The sequence below is a fragment of the Etheostoma spectabile genome, chromosome 5 (genome assembly GCF_008692095.1).
Source record: "Etheostoma spectabile isolate EspeVRDwgs_2016 chromosome 5, UIUC_Espe_1.0, whole genome shotgun sequence".
NCBI lineage: Eukaryota > Metazoa > Chordata > Actinopteri > Perciformes > Percidae > Etheostoma > Etheostoma spectabile.
In genome coordinates, this window is record NC_045737.1 from 23,927,504 (window position 1) to 23,944,819 (window position 17,316).

At 39.2% G+C, this 17,316-nt stretch overlaps 1 protein-coding gene across 1 annotated transcript in view; it reads right to left on the minus strand.

Moving 5' to 3' along the window:
• Positions 1–15,078, minus strand: part of si:dkeyp-14d3.1 (transmembrane protein 132C) — a 152,834-nt gene extending 137,756 nt beyond the window's left edge. Inside the window, exon 1 of the mRNA XM_032516573.1 lies at positions 13,917–15,078. Coding sequence (XP_032372464.1) covers positions 13,917–13,977 — 61 coding nt within the window. The 5' untranslated portion in view covers positions 13,978–15,078. The remainder of the gene's footprint in view (positions 1–13,916) is intronic.
• Between the last annotated feature and the right edge of the window lie 2,238 nt (positions 15,079–17,316).

Sequence of the window (17,316 nt, forward strand, 5' to 3'; positions counted from 1 at the left end):
GCGCTTTTCCAGTCTTAACAACTACTCAAAGCTCTTTTACATCTACAGGATACATTCACCATTCACGCACATTCATACACTGTTGCCGAGGCTGCCGTACAAGGCGCCACCTGCTCATCAGATACCATACAATACCGTCTCAATATCAACATCTAGGTATTTGGTCAAGAATATTGTGATATTTGATTTTCTCTTTATCACGCAGGCCTATATCAACAATTTGGCCAAAAATCTGTACGCCATCAGACAAGACAAGAAAGTGATTTCTTAATACATGTAATTACTAAAAGAACTGTTCATATTTGAGAAGTGGAACATACAACAACATGAGCATGACGTGTAAGAATGTTTTCTTATTTTGCCTGCGTGCAATAGCCTTTTGGGCCTGTAAGCTGTACTTTAGTCTAGCTTTGCCAGACCATCCACACACGACGGGTCTGGCTACTCCATACATTCCTGGAGAAAAATGTGCTCTGGTTTATTGGGATTTCTTTAAACTTATCACAATTTTCATGAGTTGCGCTAAACTCTGCACTAACCCGCTAAAAAATAGTTGCGCAAGAGAAAACTCAGATTGGATAGATATTCTAGCTAGCTGTCTGGATTTACCCTGCAGAGATCTGAGGAGCAGTTAACCATAGTCCTCATAAATCAACCGGAGTTCAACATTCCAACACAAAGGAAACAGACATTGGCAAAATACACGCATAGACTAGCTATACTCTAATTCAGTTTCCAATCTCCACACCAAATAAGTCAGCAATTCCGTTCAGTGCACTCAGGTTTCACACTGCCTTATTCATAAAACAAACAAGCTAATGAAGACATAGTCGTTGGAGCCACAGTCAAGAGTATAGTGTATCAGGGGAATTTTAAATGTCAATGTCACTTATGCATATCCAATATTAATAACTTCTGTCACCCGTCCATGTTGATCTCATCACATCACCTTTTGACCGCAAATGGATCAAGCCCCACCTTTGTTAGTGGTTTTAATGTGCCTGTTTGTCCTGCACAGAGGCTCGAATGAGCAGCATTAAGAGCAGATTAATATCAATATAGACAGCCCGGGAGTAGTTTTTTTGCGTGGCTTTTATTCAGTGATTTAAGTAGATAAAAAGAGACATGTCCAAATATCTTTAGTCGGATTGTGAAAGTGTGGCTAGACTGGTTCAGTAATACCACTCACATTAATGTGTTAACCCTAACACTGAGTTCTCTGTATAACTCTATATCTTACAACATGAAGAGATGTACCAAAAATAAATCAAAAGTTCAATTCCCCGTTCCCTCTTAAATTGTGTGCGACTCCAGATCCCTTATCAAATAATAGATAGAATTCTCATGTACACTACGCTTTCAGGTTTTATGTACTTTGTTTGTTTTGTGTGAGAGGATTTGTACTAATGTGTTTTTTGTCTCTTAGTGTTACTGACTCAGAGGTGAGCTCATGTTTTCTGTAACAAATCACAATAACAGAGAGAGGGATTCTTCACTTCTCATCCGTCTTCATTCACAGGAGGCTGCTGTCTCAGAGATCAACCCACCTCTATCGGCTGGTCACCTCACAAAATATTTCCAGACATATTTCTCATTCGGAAAAAAATAACAGGTCAGCTCCTGAATATTTCTTTAGATAAACCGTTCTGCCTTCCATCAAAAAAAAAAAAAAGACCAGATAAAACCTGACATGCTTAGATGTTTTATAGGTCCTTTCTCCTTATCATGCAGTACTTTTTTCTCACTGCTTTTCCCTGTCCTGCGGCATGGATATTGTTGAAGCAGTCATGCTTGCTTCAAGAATGCAGGGTAGCACTGTCTGTGCAATAAAATTCATGCCATCTGTCAAAGCAATATATACTTGTGTTAGTTCCAGACAAGCTATAAAAGAATACAACACGACAGAGAAATGCTGTATATGATTTTGGAACATATCAACTGGTGAAAGGCTTGCTGTTTCTTTACTCTTGTGGGCTACATTAGCCTTCCTACACATGGTATGTGCAATTAAGGATGGAACACTGATTGCATCACTCTGTATTTAAGTGGTTGCTTTAGTCCCAGAACATCTAATTACAGGGTCTTCACACCGTACTCTTCAAGGTTCTCCAAGAGTACACAAAAACAGCATGAAACAAGACAACAATAGTAATCAAATGCAACCAAGCAGGCAAAAGAAGCACTTGCCAAGCGCTTGTTTGCACTTTTCTCTGGCTTAAACAGGGTAATAGTTAGCGTGCACTCTAAGGGAACTCTATGAAATCCTCCATCATACCTCTGCCAAATTGATTTCAGAGCCAAACTAATTGAAAGCTAATCTTAATATTGTTTTGGCCATGTGGTACTTTACAGATACAAACTGTATATGAATTATATGCTGACAAAATGCTTGTATCATCATTCAACTCCAAAACACTCTTAATACTATACTGCTGTAGAGAAAATGCAGCTGAGCTTTTAATGGATCCAAAGAGAACGACCGTATCAGACTTCCTCCACTACATGCCAATAAAGGTCAGAGTCGATTCTAAGGTTTTACTCAGCACCTTCAAACATGACATCATTAACATCAATAATCTGCATCCAGCCTCCATTTCTGAACTTTAAACCCAGAGTTCTCTTTAATTATTTTCTTTTGTATTGTAGTGTAATGTTGACATTTTGTAACCTCTTTTAGAGAAATGCAAAATAACAAGAATAAAACCACGCTTGCAGCTCTGTGAGGCTCTACTTTGGCACAGCAGTGCTTAGAGCTAAATGCTAACATCCTCACACTGACAACATGCTGATATTAACAAGATAGTTTAACCGTGGTAGTTTAGCATGTTAGCATGCTAACATTAGCTAATTAGCACTTAACACAAATTACAGTTGAGGCTGATGGGAATGTGAATTTAGGCCAAGGACCCCTTAACTGAAAGAGAGACGGAGCAGGGACCTACCATGTGTATTGTATAAAATTAACTGGGCCAATCCTTTACACATACCTTTTTTAATGCATTGAATACTAAGCTATTAAAATAATAATTGTCTGCCTTTTGATTACACATACATGTGGCACAGTAAACCCTTAGTGACTACATTACCTATTGGCCAGTCAGTCTAACATTAGTAGGGATTTATATGTGCTAATGATATGTTGGATTCACTTTAAGACATTTCAATTTTTTTTAAAACGTTCAAAAATTAAAAATAATTTGGAGGCCCACCTGCATTGACTCTAAGGACCCCTTAAGGTGAAGTTCCGTGAAGTAGGCTATTGGAAAAATTTAGATGTTTCCCTGACGATGGCACTAGATGAAAAGTGACCGCAATTCACACTGAGGGGAATATCATTTTCTGTACCAACTTCATTTCAATCCAGTTGACACTTACAGTGCCTTGCGAAAGTTTTCGGCCCCCTTGAACTTTTCAACCTTTTGACACATTTCAGGCTTCAAACATAAAGATATAAAAAATTTATTTTTTGTGAAGAATCACCAACAAGTGGGACACAATTGTGAAGTGGAACAAAATCTATTGGATATTTTAAACCTTTTTAGCAAATAAAAAACTAAAAAGTGGTGCGTGCAAAATTATTCAGCCCCTTTACTTTCAGTGCAGCAAACTCACTCCAGAAGTTCAGCGAGGATCTCTGAATGATCCAATGTTGTCCTAAATGACTGATGGTGATAAATAGAATCCACCTGTGTGTGATCAAGTATAAATGCACCTGCTCTGTGACAGTCTCAGGGTTCTGTTGAAAGCGTAGAGAGAGCATCATGAAGACCAAGGAACACACCAGGCAGGTCCGTAATACTGTTGTGGAGAAGTTTAAAGTTCAAGGGGGCCGAATACTTTCGCAAGGCACTGTATATATATATATATATATATATAGATAACATAAGTCAATACGATTCATCCACTAGGGACCATGAATGTCGGTACAACATTTTGACAGATATTTTAGTGTGTGCTGTAGTGACAGAGAAACCTACCAACCAACAATAAAAATTATATGATATCATATATAAATCCCAATTCTAATTCTGAGCAGGTGGATAAGACAATCAGAACCTTATACAATTTAAGGTCCCAATTTAAATTTTACTGTAATATTTTTAGGATAACCTTTTATTATCTTTGGGGTCATTCTGTCTCAGCTTGTTGTGGCTCCTTCCAATTTGTGTGAAATTGAGGGCCTCTGGATTAAGAGGAGAATCTGCAATATTGCAGATAGTGCTTTAGAACAAGCTGTGGCAGGATATGCTAACTGCCAGCGCTGCCCCTCCTGGCCTGGGCAACACCATTGAGCACCACAGGGCCAATGACTTACAATTGCCCACGCTGTGTATGTTGTGACTGGACGAATCTAATCCTCCCTCGTCATCAGCTCACTGTCCCTTAGCATGAGGAAAACAAAGAAACATGAACACTCCATGCTGCCAAAAATCGAGCACTGCAGGCTGCTAGACAGCCAGGGCAAGATGACAGCATGAAATCATTGCTACATATGTTCAGTGTTTTCCCCCAGAAAAGTTGTTTAGCCCGGTGGCAAGTGTCTTTATTTTTCAAAGTGGGCCCGGCTGAGGCCAGTCACACGCTTATGGAAGCATTAATGTAGAGCCAAACAGTTTCTGTGATAAAAGAATCATGAACGAAATCGCAAAATTGAGAATTTAAAAAAAGTTGTAAAACAGTTTCCATATGGCCCGACATTAAAGTGCTCATATTCTGCTTTTTGGCTTTTTCTTTATTGTGCATGTACTGTAATGGGTTTACAAAGTGAAAAGCCCAAAGTCCACCCCAAAGGGAGTTACCATCTCCTACAGAAAACACTGTTCACAAACTGCTCAAAACAGCGCCTTTGTAGTCCAGCCTATACCTCAGTGACAAATATGCGTCATTTTGCGTCAATTTGTAACACACGTTATAATGCTGGACTAGCTGATAGTGTGGCACATCCTTAAACCAAGCTAGTTAGAGAGGAGCCCGAAGAGTTCAGATAGTATTGCCATGTCCAAGAGAATTAAAATGTTACGTATGAAAGACTAATTTGTTAACCATTAAATAACTTACCACTGAGAAAAGTCTTGCTCCAGTCTAGGTTGTGAAGCTGGTTCGGGGTTGTTCTGCCTGGGTTTCGAGATCAGACTCGGGTTTGAACATGTACAGCTGGGCCGAAGCCATGGTTACTGGCTGAAGCGGGTTTGTTTTGGATCACACTAGCTTGCTTGTCATGGCTCACCCTACTCTGCTTCTGACTGGCTGGTAGTCCATACCTAAATACTGCACATGTGCGACTACAAAAACAGATGAAATAGAAGTAAGATGACGCATTCTGTAGCTAAAACGGAGAGCTCTGTACACAGGGTGAAAAGAGGAGCTGCAGCAATGTGCACTACGACAAAAATATGGCGTTTTTTGCTAATTTAATCATGTAAACCAATTCTGCTACCACCTATAGTTACAACTAGAAAATGAGCATAATATGAGGTCTTTAAGTCATTGCTAAAAGCTAATTGGAGATTTGAAAATATGACTACCTCAAGTTACCAACCCACTGTAACTGTAGTTTAAAAAAACGTCTTAAAAATACATTAAAAAATAATTCCTATTGGCTTAGGCCAGGTAGGGGGGCAACTTATACTACACTGGGGGAAACCCTGCATGTTTGTTAATGATTAGGATAAATCATTATAAGGACATAGCTTTTTAGATCCGGAAGGTTAAAGTGCATCAGGAGACTTTTGTGCTCTTTGTCTATGACCACAGTCACGCTGACTCAGTGAGTTCACTCGCAGGACTTCATTAAGTTAGAGCCACTCCTGCCAGACTAACTTGCACACTGATTGTACTCTGAGGTGGCCATTACTTTCACACTGATTAGGAACTGGTGATTGTGTCAGGACTGATTGGGGATGCACACAAACACTGGCATTCCAATTACACCAAGTACCATCAAGCCAATGGTCAGAGTATACTTCGGGCCATTTACATTAAACTGAGTTGTAGTAAATGAACAAATGATTGTTCTGTAAAAGTATTTATGTTGAGTATCGGCTTTAAAAGTCAAAGAAATCTAGAAACATCACATTCAATAAACAACACAAAACACTGGATTTTAACTTTCTTTCAACCCAGTTGGTCCAATTTGAAGCACATCGATAAATGCAGCCTTTATATAATGAAACACGACATATAGTCACAGTATACATTATGTGCATTTCAGTTTGTCACTAGATAGGTCAATATCGATTTTCTTTTTACATAGACAATATATAATATGAGCAAACATTTGGACAGGGATCACTTAAATCTGGTTATTAAAGCTGCATTACTCAATATTTGTATGTAAACTGTGGATTCCCTGACTCTGAAGTCCCTGACTCTCCCCTCAGAGTGTTTTAGGATATTTTAGCTCATTTTTTTGGTTTGATAGCACACTATATTACTGTTTTCATTCCCTTTTACCGCTTTCATCATCCCTGTTTGCAGTCGCCGGCAGCAGTTTTCCCAGATAAACCCACTGTTCACAACTGCCAAGCACAAACCAGCAGAGGTTAGCAACTGGCTAATGAACATACTGACGCATTTAGCAGTTAAAGAGCCAGATATTTCCTGCTGGAGTATGTGGAGAGACCAAAGCAGCTAAAAGGAGAGGGAGTTGCCTGTTAATGTTGCTCCGGGTCTGCTGGATCTGGATGTTGCTAACTGTTTGGCGTATTAACTCAATAGGCTGATAATATGTCAGTGTTGTGTTCAAAGCTTGTTTTGCTGCCCCCTAGTGGCTCCAGTAACAAACATCATGCAGATAAAAATAATGTGCATCGGTCAGGTCTAAATGAAGTATACTGCATTGCAGCAGTCCTTGTAAACTTAATCATATAGAACTCTTAAGTTATCTTATAATGTAACATTAAAACTTTGTTCCTTTAAAGCAATATTAGAACAGATATAGGAATTTATTATTATATGAAGTCATTATTTTTGAACAGAAACAACACTCAGTCAAAGTGAGCCAATACAGACTTGAAATTGTATGTTACGCTGATGCAAAGCCCAGACAGTGACCACAAATATGTTGATTCTATACATAGTGATTTCTTTTTATATCCAAAAGAGTTTTATATCAGGCTAATGCTATTGGTTTTTAAATCATAAAATGTGCTGTGTCAGAGGCACCTTTCCATCTCCCATAAGTCATTCCCTATGCAGCTGTACATGCTTTGACATTGCTTTCACAGATGAGAGGGCACAACAAACTCCCCAGTCTTGTTCCAGCTGCAGCAGACAATAGTGATTATTTACAGACAGAATGAACTGCTCAAGGGACAAAACTAATATATTTCTTAAATTAAGATTCTGTGGTAGTTTTAAGGCTGCTGTTCGGTATTCTACTGCATGAGCACACTACTTTGAATCACAAAGAGGCGCACGACTCCCATTTTACCATAATCTTGACAATCAATCTGCCACACCACAAAGAAGTCAATGGGCCTTGACAATATGTACCTGTCAGATCATTGCCTCTAATGCATTAAGCTCTGATGCCACTGATAGACAGCGACAGCTCCGCACACAACCAAGTGCTCCACTTTCTTAGATTTGACAGCCTTTTGTCCAGCCACCTGCTCGTGATTACTCAAATCAAAAATGCATAACCAATGGGAGTTATGGATGCATCTCCGCTGACAGGAAGGAAGCAAGAACAGCACATAACAAGCTATAATTGGCTTAAAAATATACTTGTGATACAAAATAATTCTTTACAGACTGTGCTATTTTAATACTTTTAATTCCGAACAAATGTTATTTATTTCTCATATTCACATCTGTGACTGCAAAGAAGACCAACACTTACAAGGAAATTAAGTATTGGGTGCATATTGTTTAAGCCTTGATGCGGGATATATTGCATTAATATCTAATATCGTGGGAGGCTGTCCTAGAAGTTTTTGTTTCCAGAGAAAGCTCCCAGGCTAATGGCATTTTATTAATGTATTGAAGTAATAAAAACATAATCCACTTCTTAGTCTGGTGGGTTTTCTTTTGAATATCCCACGATTCAATAGCTCTCACATAACAATAAACAGTGCAAATCTATTTTCTCCCTCCTATTCCATGCAGAATAAAAATGTTCAGCAGTACAAACATTTACAGTAAAGACAGAGGTGAAAACATAAAGACACCAAATGCATTTGGGATGTTATCTGCAGAAAATAAAGCATTATATCTCAACCGTGTGAAGATATCTGAGCGGTGTATATGGGAGTAACTCTTCTTTATAGTTATAATGTAGCTGAGTTTATATTAAAGCTAGGGCTGTAAAGATACACCCCTTCCAACTCCCAGAGTTATCCTTCACATCCAGATCTAATGCTACCGCATCTTTAAATTACTATTAGTATTAGTCCTTTGGGTGCCTTATCACCCTTTTGTTGGGTAAATTTAGCTAACTGTATAGATGGCTAAAAGCGAGGTTATGGAGGTGTAACGTTACAAATGGCAGCTTTCCTGACTCAGGTGTCTGTGTCTGTTTCCCGACGGTTCAGTAAACTGCCGTTAGCGTCCTTAGCACCAGAGTTAAGTGCTGACCGGACTGGCTGCTAGCTTGCTGGGGGCTAACTGTGGTTGTGTCCCCGGGCTGGGGCTGTAATGATAGTGGATGATTTCTAGCTGACTATGGTTGTGTCCCCGGGCCAGGGCTGTTGTCAGCTCTCATCCCAACTGAAGCCTTGCAGCACCGGGAAAGTGAGGCAGACAGACAGGGGAGCGCTAGCTGGCTAAATTACCATTAGATTAGTCATCTATACGGTTACAGATGAATTTGTGTGTTAGCCCAGAGTTGGTAACCATGGTTAAAACAATCATACTAAAAATAACTGAGCATGTTGAACAGTGTCATAGTCTTATGTTACCCAACAAGTATTAGCTAAAGTTAAAGACCAAGCATCAGCATTCGCTACTTCAACCAGCACCTTTAAAGTAGGCCCCAAAGCACTTTTCCTCTTCGGTCCCCCTACAGGTTGGAAGCAGAACTGTCCATCATTGTTACCATTACCATTATTTTTATGTCTTATTCAAACGAGTTAATAAACATCTGAAACATTTTTGGAAACATTATTTTAAGGTACAAAAGAATCTTTGGTGTTGGATCAATCGATATTGAAATCAATCAATATCAAAAAGTAAGGTCTCTGTTGTGTGTTGCAAAGTGTCATGTAATCAATGACGATGCCATGTGGCAGAAAAAAAGTTGTATTACGTTTACTGAGTATAACTCTCAACATGTTTATTATTGCTTTTCATCAGCTTTCAAAGTAAAAGAAGAGTCTCTTGATTCTTCTGAAAAATATTTCTTCAAAAACTTTAATGTGATCTTTTAAGTGACTTCTCGTTAAGAAATTTAGCCATAGAGCTAGGGCTCTATGGATCGCAATTTTGCTTTGCTCCAGGCACAAGATTAGTACGGACATCCATGGTCCCCAGAGGATGAATCTTAACGACCCTCTTTATGATCCTCTGAATTTTCATACAGTGCAAGCAGTAGGTCAAAGTTTCCCCTGATCCAGTGAAATATCTCAACATCCAATTGACAGATTGTAACAACTTTTTATACAGACATTTATGGTCCGCAGAGGGTAACTCCAACTGACTTTGGTGATCTTCTGACCTTATCTCCAGTCTAACAATGGGGTTGACATTTGTAGTTTTGAGTGTCTCAAAAACTATTGGATGGATTGACATTTAATTGGGTGAAAAATTTGTGGTGCCCAGAAGGTTAAAAATGTTAACAACTTTCGGTGGTCCAAAAACTTTTTAATCTGCGCCACCATCAGGTTAAAAATGGTAATTTTTCAAATACTTTGGTTTATGACAAAAACGCTCAGTTTTATATTGTGTTTAGCACTACTTAGCCAATGTTAGCAGGGTAACACTTGAAAGGTGACCATGGCAAACACTGCATGCTAAACAACAGCATGTTAGCATTGTTATTGTGAACATGCTGACGTTAAAGTCTCACAGAACTGCTTTCAGGGCTCTAGACTCTTGTTTTAACTTCATTTACAAGTTTTTTAAATCAAGAGTTGTACTGGACGCTGTATGGATAGCTGTCCACTGCTCCTAATACTTAGTATGGGTTAAATGCATTAATTGAATTTCAATACATTGTACTGTATGTATGTGACACATAAGAGTAAAGTTTCCTCTCATTTTCCTTCTAAATTGGAATGTCCAGTGCAGCCTGAGTTCATGATTAACGGTGCCCCTTTTGACGAATCAATAGATCAAAATAACGTGACCATTTCACAAACTGCCATGAGACCGGGTTGTTGCACAGCCCTACATTGAGACAGCCAGCACTCTGACATAAGCTGGTGGTCTCTGGTGTTTTGCCTCTGTTGAACCACACCTAGTCGACTGGAGCACACAGTCTGGCTGTGAACTCCCCGACAGATTTATGAGGTGGGAGTCCTCTGTTTGAACACAACTATCCATTGATGAAAGAATGCACAAACACTGCATCAGCATGTTTGTCAATTATTAAAATGACCCCCCTCCTCAGGCACACACACACGCACACACACACACACACACACACACACACAAACCCATTCACAACCCCTCCCTTTAAAGCTTTTAAACAGATTTCCTCCATTCACCTTTCCTAATCATGAAATTTGATTAAATTGAATGTGAGATCACGGCAGTTATAAAGAGCCAATTAACGCATGGCAGATGTGCTTTGTGGGAATATTATAGGACATTATACTGATGATTTATGAATTTATGAGGGCAAAAAAACGTGTTTTGAGTCAGTTAATGAAAAGCTACAATGTATGCTTCCCACGCACGCTTTAAGTATAATAAGCATGAATATGCAGTACATGGGACTTAAATGAGTCCACCTACTCAGAGTGTTTCATAAAACAGTCATTAAACAAACAAAGGTGCATAATTTGACACACAAACAAATGGCACTAAACATTTGTGATGGTTGGTAATTACACAGCATAGAAGTCCAAACCCATCTTAACGCCGTGCTGCCACTGTGATTCTCTTTTCCTTTTTCCCTGCATGAAGAGAGCTGCAGAAAACACCGAAGCTAAGCCAAAATTGGATTTGAGAGAAAGGAAAAATCTGCCTCTTTTTATCAGTGTCCTCCCTCACAAATCTAAAAAGGGGATCCACAGTGCGCTCAAAGCGTAGCTGAAAGATAGCCATGATAAGAATTCCACCAACCCAGGGATTTCTTCTGTTCTTTTCATGTTCTCTGAGCCCTGAATGAACGCCATACCCAAGCGAATGCCAACAAACCAGGAAAGTGACTTACATTATGGGCCTTAACCAATGGAAGCTCACTTAAGACAGACCTCATTTAAATCGTAATGATCATATGCTTCTTATACTACGGGTACAATTGATGAGCTGTTAAAGGTTTGCAACCAAATTCAGAATTAGTAGGTCTTGGTGAGATTTCCTGGAATCATCCAGTGCGATAAAACACTACGACAAAAGTAAAAAGGAAAACGTCCAACCGCAATGTTGATGAAATCAGGCTATGTAGTTGTCTTTAATTTAATGAAAAAAAACAAAACATCCAGCTTCAATTTGACATTGTAGAACAAAATCCAAACTGACACAGACATTCGGCAGTGTGCAAACAAGGACATTCTACATCCATTTTCGCAAAGCATGAAGAGAAACAGTATCAGTGCTCTCTCAGCTGGAAGTTAAATTGCTTTTACACGGCTGAGATTTTAAACTGAATCACGTATCATACAGATAACTTTTAGTCCATTGATTTCCCATTTTCTCTTTCCAGTGAAAACAAACTGTTTTCTGTGCATGCAGTACATGTCCCCTCCGTCTCATTTCTTGGCCCTTGCTTGCTCAAGGACATGAGTTGTGAGGCTTAAACAAGTGCCATGGGCAAGAGAAGAGGAGCTGGACGTGTGCCACCACAGCAGTGGGCCACAGGACCACAGCAGAGGATCTTTCTAAAGGACAATTACAGATAAAAAAAAAAAAAAACTCCACTGAGAAAGAGCCTAAGAATTTCTGCTGGTTGACAAAATGTTGGTGTTCCAAAAATACTACAGGACAAGCCCAATCCCTTTACAGGGATATAGATGCATGGGGACAGACACATAGCAGGGATAAGAGATGGCACGGGCTGTGTGCTTAGTACTTAAAGATGTAGAATGAAGGCTATCCTTGCTTGATCCCCTTTTGGATCTTGTTAAGCTCAAGGATAAGACGAAGGGAGGGAAGATTGGGTATTGCGCTCAGTAATCTGAGCGAGGTGTCTCACTGGAACACACTTCAATTAATAGTTGACAGGACAGACTTTAAAAATATAAGGGCCAGTTCTCTGAAAACAGAAAAAGACCTTTAGTCTTTATCTTCTTCACGATGACTTTTTATTCAACATATTTTTAAGCAATATTTTAAGTGTAGTAACTCCCTGCCCTTATAGCATTTCTGCTTTCCCAATCAAAGGGCATAGTCACAGTCACAGCAGAAGGTTTCCCTCCATAGTTATGGCTTCATTATCCTGTGCAAGCATTTTTCTAGCACGGATTTGATCCTCTCATTTCCGTTTGTTATCAATTTCCATCACTATTCACAGTGAGAAGCTGTGTCCTGCAGCTTTATGACATACAATGCTCAATTACGATCGTATTGTGTGTATGGTTACTGAAAGGGCCTTAGCATATGGCAAACATCATTACCGTGCACTTCAAGACAGTGAGTCAGCACTCACAACAGAGCCGCTGTCAAACAAGAGTCGTCCTCTGGAGCCGTGAGAGAGAAGCATAATCAAGGTTGTACGTGCACAGCAGATGTGTAAGATGCAATTTGAGAATGTTTAGGATTGAGTTTTTGGAAATGAGTGACCTGTAAATTCAGCGCAGGTGTTTTTTTACATTTTGACTTTAAGTGCTTTCACATGCATATAATGATGCTGATTCTTGGCCTCAAGGCACAAAAAGCAAACAAGGTGCAGCCACCCCGAGAGATGTTTTTCATCGCAGATGGTATCCCAGTAAATTGAATATTTGCAGCTGCAAAGCTGAACAAATCTTTTTTTCAAAACTTAAAGTCACAATGTGTAAAGTTCTATTGGTTTGATAAGAAAAAAAGCAGCTAATGCCAGGTATTATCCATAGAAAATATTCACAATAATGGAACAGATAGATTTTTCATATAGAAATGTATGTTAAACACTTGTCCCACAAAACAGAAGGGATTCATTAGCCACCAGCTGCTCCAGATCTGTACATTCTGGCTGCAAGGCAGCCAAAGTAAATGTTACTCTCCTCCTTATGGCACTAAACGGCTAAGGAAATGGCATGTGCACATCTATGTTAGCATTGTTTTAGCAAGAAATCAGATAGACAGAGGAAAATCCAACGAGGCCAAGAGAAAGAGAAAGAAAGATGAATAGATTGTCAATGTTTATGTCAGGTTGTGATCTGAGCTACTATGTCTCCCCACTGAAGGTGTATGCAACTTCTCCCATAAAATAATTATTGTCTGTGAGATGAACAAACTTGACAAGCCAAGAGGTAATAAAGCCAAATTGTGTCTGATGTACAAGAGAGAACACTGTCATATTGAAATATGCATGAGATACATGTTATTTAAGGTCACAACTGTTTTGGTTATGTTGAGCAGGTGCGGTGGGTTCTCCATAATGCATAATGTATAACTGAACAGATATAACTCCCGTCGTTGTCATAGAGTATAACTTAATTAGAAATCTGTGTCTCGGGTGGGATTCCTCCCTTATACCTTGCCGGAACTTGTCCTGTGTGTTTGCTACAAAAGACTTCTCCATGTCTGGCTGCCTGTTCTTTGTAAACAAAAAAACATTTCCTCAGATGAAACAGTGGACTATAGAAGACAAAGACTAACATTGTGCTTACCTCCAAAAAGTAACACTGCCGACTGAAGCGCAAGGATATGCAACATGTTTCTTTGAGTCATTAGGCAAAGAAGAATCCCCAAATTGTATGGAAGCCGAAATGGCTTAATTCGGAGAAAAAAATCCTATTTGCAGCATCGTTAGTAAAACATGAAAAAACATCTTTTCTGGTGAAATTGTCATTGCCTCATCCAGTCATTTGCTAAAAGGGCACAGCCCGTGTGAAAAACAAATCTAAAAGCCTCTTCACTTGTGTCTCGTCTACTTGTTTTTGTCTGAAAATTCCAAGAACTGAAGAGAAGGAACTTGCGCGCAGCTTTGCATCACTCTTTGAAGCATTTTTGGAAGAGAAAGATGCTAAGACGCCTGATAGAATGCTTAAACCCAAGCTGAAACGTCTATTGTGATAAATCTTCCCAATGCTTCTCAGGAAACTCCAAAACAATGTTCTCCAAAAAACAGCCAAAAACGGTTTCAATCCTTTATCCTCAGTTGGCCAGTTTATCTGCTCTGTGTCCTTCGCATTACCAGGCACCTGAAGTTGGTTGCTATGCAGTGCGTAAAGTCCGACACTTGGAGACGAATAGAAGCAGTTCTGGCATCATGCGTGATGTAATCTATTAAAGTAAAGAAGTTCAAATTGCAACATAGGTCAGCGTATATCCACTCCAAGGCAAGTCCTGAGCGCAACTCTAGCAGCCACGCAGCAGCCACAGCAGGGCGCGCAGAGCTCTGATCCCGGAGCCAAATGTTACAGCTGCCGCTTCTAATTACACTTTAGCACCAAGTGGCTCAAATAGACTATTAGACGAAAGTCCGAATTCAAGCCTTCGCCCTTGGATGTTTCCGTAGACATGCAGTAGGCTACACTCTCTTATTGGAGCTTACGCACTGTCAGCCGTCGAATGCGCTTTATGAGAGGAGAAGAAACCCTGTAGCAGTGACAATAAACTGGCGCTGGCACACATCGGGAGGCGTGTGGTGCTCCAGCAACGCACCATCCTTAAGGTAATGGTAGGCATACACATAAATATTTATAATAAACACATTTTGACCAACTGAATTCACATTCATACCAAAGGCATCTCCAACAAAGATTATCATCAGATAGGACGCGTTTTACCAAAGCCATATCTGTCTCCTTACTGAATGCCTTTCACACTTTCTCACCAACACCGGTGCCCTCTGTGGACAAAAGAGACTGACTTTAAAAGTTGTTATCGAACATGTCCAATCGACTGCATGATTGCGCCACTCGGCAGGCACTAGTGACCCCGTGTGGCATGGGAAATGAACTGAACAGAGCTGCTCAGGTGTGAAGGTGGAGGACAGAAGGCAACAGATACTTTACACATGCACACCATAAAGATCCAATTAGAAACCGGTGATTAGAGTGACTGGTAAAAGCATGACACTGATGACGTCTCTCTGCCATGTTATCCTGAGAGAGATGCAATCAGTCACTACAGTGTGTTAAGTTATGGCTGCCGTGCTGGACAGCGAGATTATAGTGTCCTTGTTTGAGGTACTTGTATTTCACTTGAGTATTTTCTTATCATGCTACTTTCTACTTCTACTACGCTACATTTTAGACGGAAATATTGCACTTTTTACTCCATTAAATTAATCTGACAGCTATAGTTAATAGTTTACTTTACAAATTAAGATTTTTGCAAAACACATTTAGTTTATTATTATAAATTAAACTACACAACCATGTAACGGCCTACACTTGATTGAAATTATTAGCCAATTAAACATTATCAATTGATTGACAGAACTGTTTGGATTGTGTCCAGTTATTAAAATGTGAGCACTTTTCTGCATTTTTACTTTTACTTTAGGAATTGCACTCATAACATTTAGTGTGCAATAAGTACTTTTCCTTAAGGAAAGGATGTGAAGACTCCTTTCACCACTGCTGACTTTGTATAGCATCTAGTTGTGTAGTTATAGTTTGAAAGAATTTTTTGGGACTCCACAATGTAATTGTTGTCGCTGATGAATAAAAACAATTTCAGCCTAGAAAATGAAATACGCTTTATTACTATAATCTTGTTATTAAACCGTCAGCGGAGATTTTTTTTCTTTTATTTATCTGTTTCTGTGCAACCCAGATGGTGTTGTGAAGGAAAGAGATGTAGACGAATGGAATATACATGTGTAGTATCTGGTTAAAGGGTGGTGGAGGGGGGAATGGATGGGATTGGGTGTATTTTTGCATATTTGTCTTGTTTTAAAAATAAGAACAATTTCAAACCTGCTATCCTTTGTTATTCCCAATACAGCCTGTAATAATTTCAGAGGTTTGAGCGATAAACATATGTGGAAAAATAAAAATAATGTCAGTATGATTTCACAAAGGAAGGTCATGTTTCTTAATCAAAATGATGACTAACACCAAGGCCACAATTACTAACCATTTTGAACTGAAACTGTATGTGAGCAATGTTTGTTGTAAATATATTACATTCCATTCTGTGAAAACTCAAATCGTCTTTCTGTTTAATTTGTTTCATATATTTGTGTCATAAATTGTTACATTGTTGTCCTTCCTGAATATGTATCTGCATGAACCTACTTTGAACCAGCCCTCATTTCTTATCAATCTACTGTACTCGCACATAATAGAAAATGTATATATTCTTGTCAGTGTCATTAAACCTTTAGAACATGATGAACTGAACACTGCTTTGTGTCACTTTGTTCTCTCATAACTGCTTTCAGAAATAACGTTCACAGGTCAAGCCAGCAGATGACCAAAAATCAATCATGAACGGATTGTTTTCTTACAATGTTATAGTACTTTATGTGGTACACAATACACGGCTTACAGCAAAACGTTGATTTGATGTATTTTAGTTATATGCACATGGATTTATGTACTGTAGCTTTAGGGCCCTACTTAAAACTCATCTCACATTCTGTCAGTCAGTTTATCACAACTGTCAAGCTCGACTAAAGCACTTCAGTGAAGCAACCTATACTTTGACTCTGTATGCAGCCGTTACGTCTAAAAAGGCCTGTCAAGCAGGGAAAAGGTAATGACACAAATAGTGTGTGTGGGTACTACTCCCATTAGTTGTTAGGAAGTTTTTAAAGGTAAGAGTGAGTTTAAAATCTCTCTCTCACAGTTACAGCCACTGCATTTGTCCTAATATTAAGGTATCCTTTATAGTTGGCTTTACATTTTCTCAAGGAACCACATTTTGCTTCCTCCTAACTGTGCGCAATTTAATTGTGGAAACATTTCCACTCTAGCACATCTGTTAAAAGCATTAGAGGTGGTGTAGAGGTAGAGCAGTCCGTTCTCTAGCTGTAATGGTGGGCTGAAACATCACTCAGACAAAGGCTGGTAGCTGTCCAAAAGTATCCCGTTTAAGCCTGACACTCAAACAAAT